Below are 5,472 nucleotides of genomic sequence, written 5' to 3' on the forward strand. Positions count from 1 at the left end.
GAGGCTGGAGTGCAGTGGTGTGATCTCGACTCACTTCAACCTGTGCCTCCCCAGTCCAAGCAATTCTCATGCCTCAGCCTCCTGAGTAGCTAAGATTATGGATGTGTGCCACCACACCTGGCTAATTTTTTGTTTGTTCATTTTTTTAAGTAGAGATATGGTTTCGCTATGTTGCCTAGGCTAGTCTCGAACTCTTGACCTCAAGTGATCCACCTGCCTTTGCCTCCCAAAGTGCAGAGATTACATGTGTGAGCCACCACACCTGGCCTTTTAACCAAAAATTTTTATATTACGAGGCAAAGCAGAAAAATTAAACGGGCCTATGTATTAGTCTGTTCTCACACTGCTATAAAGACATAACCAAGACTGGGTAATTTATAAATAAAAGAGGTTTAATTGACTCACAGTTCCACATGGCTGGGGAGACCCAGGAAACCTAACAATCATGGCAAAAGGAGAAGAGGCACATCTTACCTGGTGGCAAATGAGAGTGAGCAAGTATAGGAAGGAAGAACTGTCAGACACTTATAAAACCATCAGATCTCATGAGAACTCACAATCACGAGAACAGCATGGGGGATACTACCCGCCCTTCCACCTCTCCCTTGACACATGGGGATTATGGGGATTACAATTCAAGATGAGATTTGGCTGGGGACACAAGGCCTAACCATACCACTCTACAAAAATGGATTGCATTGAAAAAGTTTTTAATTCAGCGTACTCAAACAAAGATTGCTGGTTGCTGTTTGCGTTTTTGCTATTATATTCTTTCTTAGTTAAAGTAGGTATAGCATTGTCGTTACAAGTTCAGGCTCTGGTCTGGGCACAGTGACTCACGCCTGTAATCCTGGCACTTTAGGAGGTCAAGGCAGGAGGATTGCTTGAGGCCAGGACTTCAAGACCAGTGTGGGCAATATAGTAAGAGCCTGTCTCTACAAAAAAATGTAAAAATTATCTCCCAGCTACTTGGGAGGGTGAGGCAGAGGATCAGAGTTCAGGCTCTGGATCCAGACTCTCTAGGTTCGAATCCTAGCATGCCAATGTGTGATCTTGGGAAAGCTATTTAAACTCTGAGCCTCAGAGAAAATGAAAATACTAACTTCTCAGTGTTGATGTGAGGATTAAATGAAATAATACGTGTATTGAGCTAAGAAAAGTGCTTCCATGATAAGCAGTCAATAAATATTTGACTCTTTAAATTCAAGGTCTATTTATACAAAGAGCTAAAATTGGCTTAAATGTTTTCCATGTTAAAACGTTTTAACAATAATTGCACATGAATCTTTTTTGGATAGCCCAGGGAGACATTTTATATAAACACCTACTTTGTGAATATTTCCCTTTAGTTGAATGATTTCTTTATCTGGTTCGTTGTGTGTTTATTCTCTCTCTTTCCATTATATTTTTCCAGATTGAATCAGCAGAAGTATCTGGAAACAGTGTGGTGTGCAGCTTTCTTCAGTATATGGAGAAGTCGAAACCTTGGCAGAAAGCTTGGTGTGTGATCCCCAAGCAAGACCCCCTTGTGCTGTACATGTATGGTGCCCCCCAGGTATCTAACCACATCTGTCCGAAGGGACAGATGCCCTTGGGGGCAGGGGGAAGCAAGTGGACAGTGGACTCAAAATCTGTAGAACAAGAGTTTCACTGTTTCATTAAATTTGAAAAATAATGAGTAAAGTTCAAGTTTGTTGTTTAAGCTGATGGATTCATTTTATAGCCCATATTTTCTTCAGTCTGAATTGTCTATCCCTCTCTTCTCTCCTTCTTTGGGTTTGGGAAAAGAATAGAATTAGGAATGAGTATAAAGAGGAGGGGAAACAAGCCTTTTTAATGACAGGAAACATCAAGAAAAGACTCTGATTTTGTTGTTGTTTTTGTTGTGGTGTGTGTGTGTGTGTGATGGAGTTTCACTCATGTTGCCCAGGCTGGAGTGCAATGGCATGATCTTGGCTCATTACACCATCCACTTCCCGGGTTCAAGTGATCCTCCTGCCTCAGCCTTCTGAGTAGATGAAATTACAGGCTCGCCACCACATCTGGCTAATTTTTATATTTTTAGTAGAGACGGGGTTTCACCATGTTGATCAGGCTACTCTCAAACTCCTGACCTCAGGTGATTTACCCTCCTTGGCCTCCCAAAGTGCTGGGAATTCAGGCATCAGCCACCACGCTCAGCCAATTTTGTTTTTTATTTTATTTGTTGCTTAATGGATAGATATCTGAAAAAGAAGTTTGAGAGGATGGGTAACTTAAAATCCATCTTGTGCTATCATTCAATAACAGCTTTTTTAAGAATCCCATGTATGTGGATCTGAGATAAATCTATGGGAACAATGATATGCAGGTTTAGCTTCTAACAAGAGCAGCACCAGGTCCTATGATTGTGTTGTGCTTGAAGAATCAAATGTACAATACTTAAACCAGTTATGCATTTACTCTGAAAATATAAAAAATTTAAATATACCTGTTGTATTTTCTTATATATATTAAGGGCTGGTAAAAATTATTTTATTTTGAAAATAGACTAAAAATGACAGGCTATATAGCTTATTTTCCTTTATTGCTTTTCCTATAAGCCTTCCATGTGCATAAATAAGTTGAAGAGGGAATGAACGATTCACCAGATAAAACTGCCTTTAGCAATGAGATTATCGTTCATGTTTGCTGGTTTAATACAGTATGATGGTGATTGCTTTCTTCCCCTTTTCACTGAATGAAGAGTTGAACGGGCTCTTTCACAGAGAGGAGGGTTTAGTGTCTCTGAGCCCTAGTTGATTTAGGTGTCAGCTCTCATTCATTCAACTAACATTATCAGTGGCCTCGCGTACAGGCTCTGTGACAAGCAACGGGATTACCCGCCGTGCCCACGGAGAACTTACTGTTTGAGTCTGGTTGGGACAGTGGTAGGAAGAAAGGTTTAGTAGCAACAAGGGACACCCTTAGCAAGCAAATACATCTCCTGCTTTTAATGTCCGGTGTTTTTTCTTTAGGACGTCAGAGCCCAGGCCACCATTCCACTTCTGGGCTATGTGGTAGATGACATGCCACGGAGTGCAGACCTGCCACACAGTTTCAAACTGACCCAGTCTAAGTCTGTGCACAGCTTTGCTGCAGACAGCGAGGAACTGAAGCATAAATGGCTGAAAGTCATCCTTTTAGCTGTCACAGGTGAGACACCAGATGGTCCAAATGAGCATCCAGGCACCTTGGATGATCATCCTGAACCTAAGAAAAAATCAGAATGCTGAACTCATCCAGGACCAGCCATAGTGCAGAGGTCTCAAGATGTAAAGCTCAAGACATTCCCAGCTCTTCATACTCATCTGCTAGCACTTTATGTTGAAGAATACAGGCTCATAAATGCATCAGTTGAGGACTATTTTCCTATGTTTATGTACTCCTAACGAAAGTAGTGTACAGAGTCATTCTACCGATAAAGTTTTGAAATAATGTGAAAACTGGATCATTTTTTGAGCTATTCCTTGAATATGTGCTTTTTTGTCTTGAAGAAAATGGTATCAGTTGATTCTGTCACTGTCAGGTTAGAATGAGCACTTTCATTTAAGAAATCCTTTAATATGTTCTTCTCTTTCACATGTAGGACCTGTAACAGTTTGAAAGATATACCTCCATGTTGCCAAAATAGATCCACGGTGAAAAATACAGGGACAGTTTAGGCTATTGTATTAACTTATTTAATTTAGTTTATAAATCTCTAGCTGCATAAATGGTGTCTGTTCTTTTAAAACAAAAAGGACAATTGTTGGTGTTCAGATTTTCAATTTATGAAGAAAAGAGAACTTGTTTTGTAGAAATACTTCTAAGAATATCTTAAGTATATAGTAATTATGTATATATAGTATTAAATATATATATATATACTATACATGCTTTTCTCTTTAGCTTTGGGTTCACATTCATTTCTAATTTATTTTTTAAATATAAAGCATGGTTTATCTTGGAATTCAGCAATGTTCTAAACTGAAGAAATGTTTTGGTGATTTATGTTTAACTGATTGGCATTTGAGGGTATTGATATTTTTATAAGTGGTAATTTATGTGGCATGGGATATATTTGTGAATTCCAACAGTACTTTTAAAGTACCATCTTTTGTTTCTGTGCCTATTTAAAACAGTGCCTCTCTTAGAAGGTGCTATTAATGTAAGATGAGGGTTCAGTTATAAGCTTCAGTCTTGATTATTTTAAGATTAAAGTGCATTTCAGTCACTGGGACAGTCAAAGTCATGTAGGTTGTTTTACCTTTTATGATCCTAAAATTGTTGCAGTAGTTAACATCAGCATGTACAGAAATTTTCACCAAAACCCAAACTTAGGAGACACCCGACCCTTTTACAGAACTAGGATATGTGGAACCCACGTTCATTGTAATGTTTTTCTTTTCCATAAGGTAGTCAAGCATGGTTAAATGAGGACCCTCTATATACTGAACACTTAAGATCTGTGTGGCCCATTCCTTTGTCAGAATGAAACAAAATCCACCTGGGATAACCCATGTTTGGGGCAGGGGCTGGTCACATGATTCCTTGTCATGAAGGCTGCGCTACACTGTGTTGTACCTCTGATTAAAATCTCACACTAAGTTTACTATTTAACTTAATCCTTTTCTCAAATTAAACATTTTTTTATATTGTCATACCCCAAACATTCTCACTTTTTAATGTACCAGTCTGCTAGAAATCTCTAAGAATGACCCCACTATCTTTAGTATGTAAGGATTACACCTTAGGGGTAGAATAGAATTTGAGACTGCCACACATTTATTCAGGCCTTGTTACTTTAAGAAATATCTTATTTTTTCCACCCCATAGGAGCAAGTGAATCAATTATTGCTGACATAATTAGGTTCACTTCCTCCATAAAAGGAATATCAGCCATGATCATTAACATTAAACCAAATACATGGAGCCAAAAAGAGATAAAAGTAGCTTCTTAGGCCCTATTAAATCAGAGAAAGACTAAAAGAAATTTTACATTGCTTCTCTTTTTTAATGGCCAATGGTGTGTGTGTGTGATATATACTCAGAGTGGTTTTTTAGAAAATTATGCTATAAATGATCCTTTGGTTTTCTTAATCTCAAGTAAAGAGAAGCAATGGAAATATAGAATGATAAGCAGGGGAAGATGACTTTTGTAAGTGTGGATAGAACAATGGTAATGTGTGGGCCAGTGGGAAGATTTATGAGTCAGATTATTTTTGAAAACTATTTTTAAAAGCAAGAAGACTACACTTTCCCTACAGAAGTAATATAAACACACTTAAGTTTTGGCTCAATAAATATCAATGTTATTTAACTTAGATCATTGAAAGAATATTCACGTAAAGATAATGTTTATTATCATGCTGTTAACAGTCATTATCTTTAATTTTGTTTTTTTGTTTTGTTTTGTTTTGTTTTCTTTGAGACAGAGTCTCACTTTGTCATCCAGGTTGGAGTGCAATGGCT

At 38.0% G+C, this 5,472-nt stretch overlaps 1 protein-coding gene across 11 annotated transcripts in view; it reads left to right on the forward strand.

The window, feature by feature from the left end:
* FGD4 (FYVE, RhoGEF and PH domain containing 4) overlaps positions 1 to 4,661 on the forward strand; it is a 237,048-nt gene extending 232,387 nt beyond the window's left edge. For all 11 annotated transcript variants that reach the window (XM_017507903.2, XM_017507911.2, XM_017507908.2 and 8 more), the window contains 2 exons: positions 1,415 to 1,555; positions 2,997 to 4,661. In XM_017507903.2, coding sequence (XP_017363392.1) covers positions 1,415 to 1,555; positions 2,997 to 3,254 — 399 coding nt within the window. In that variant the 3' untranslated portion in view covers positions 3,255 to 4,661. The remainder of the gene's footprint in view (positions 1 to 1,414; positions 1,556 to 2,996) is intronic.
* The last annotated feature ends 811 nt before the right edge of the window (positions 4,662 to 5,472 follow it).

The sequence above is a fragment of the Cebus imitator genome, unplaced genomic scaffold (assembly GCF_001604975.1).
Source record: "Cebus imitator isolate Cc_AM_T3 unplaced genomic scaffold, Cebus_imitator-1.0 Scaffold385, whole genome shotgun sequence".
In the NCBI taxonomy this organism is placed as follows: domain Eukaryota; kingdom Metazoa; phylum Chordata; class Mammalia; order Primates; family Cebidae; genus Cebus; species Cebus imitator.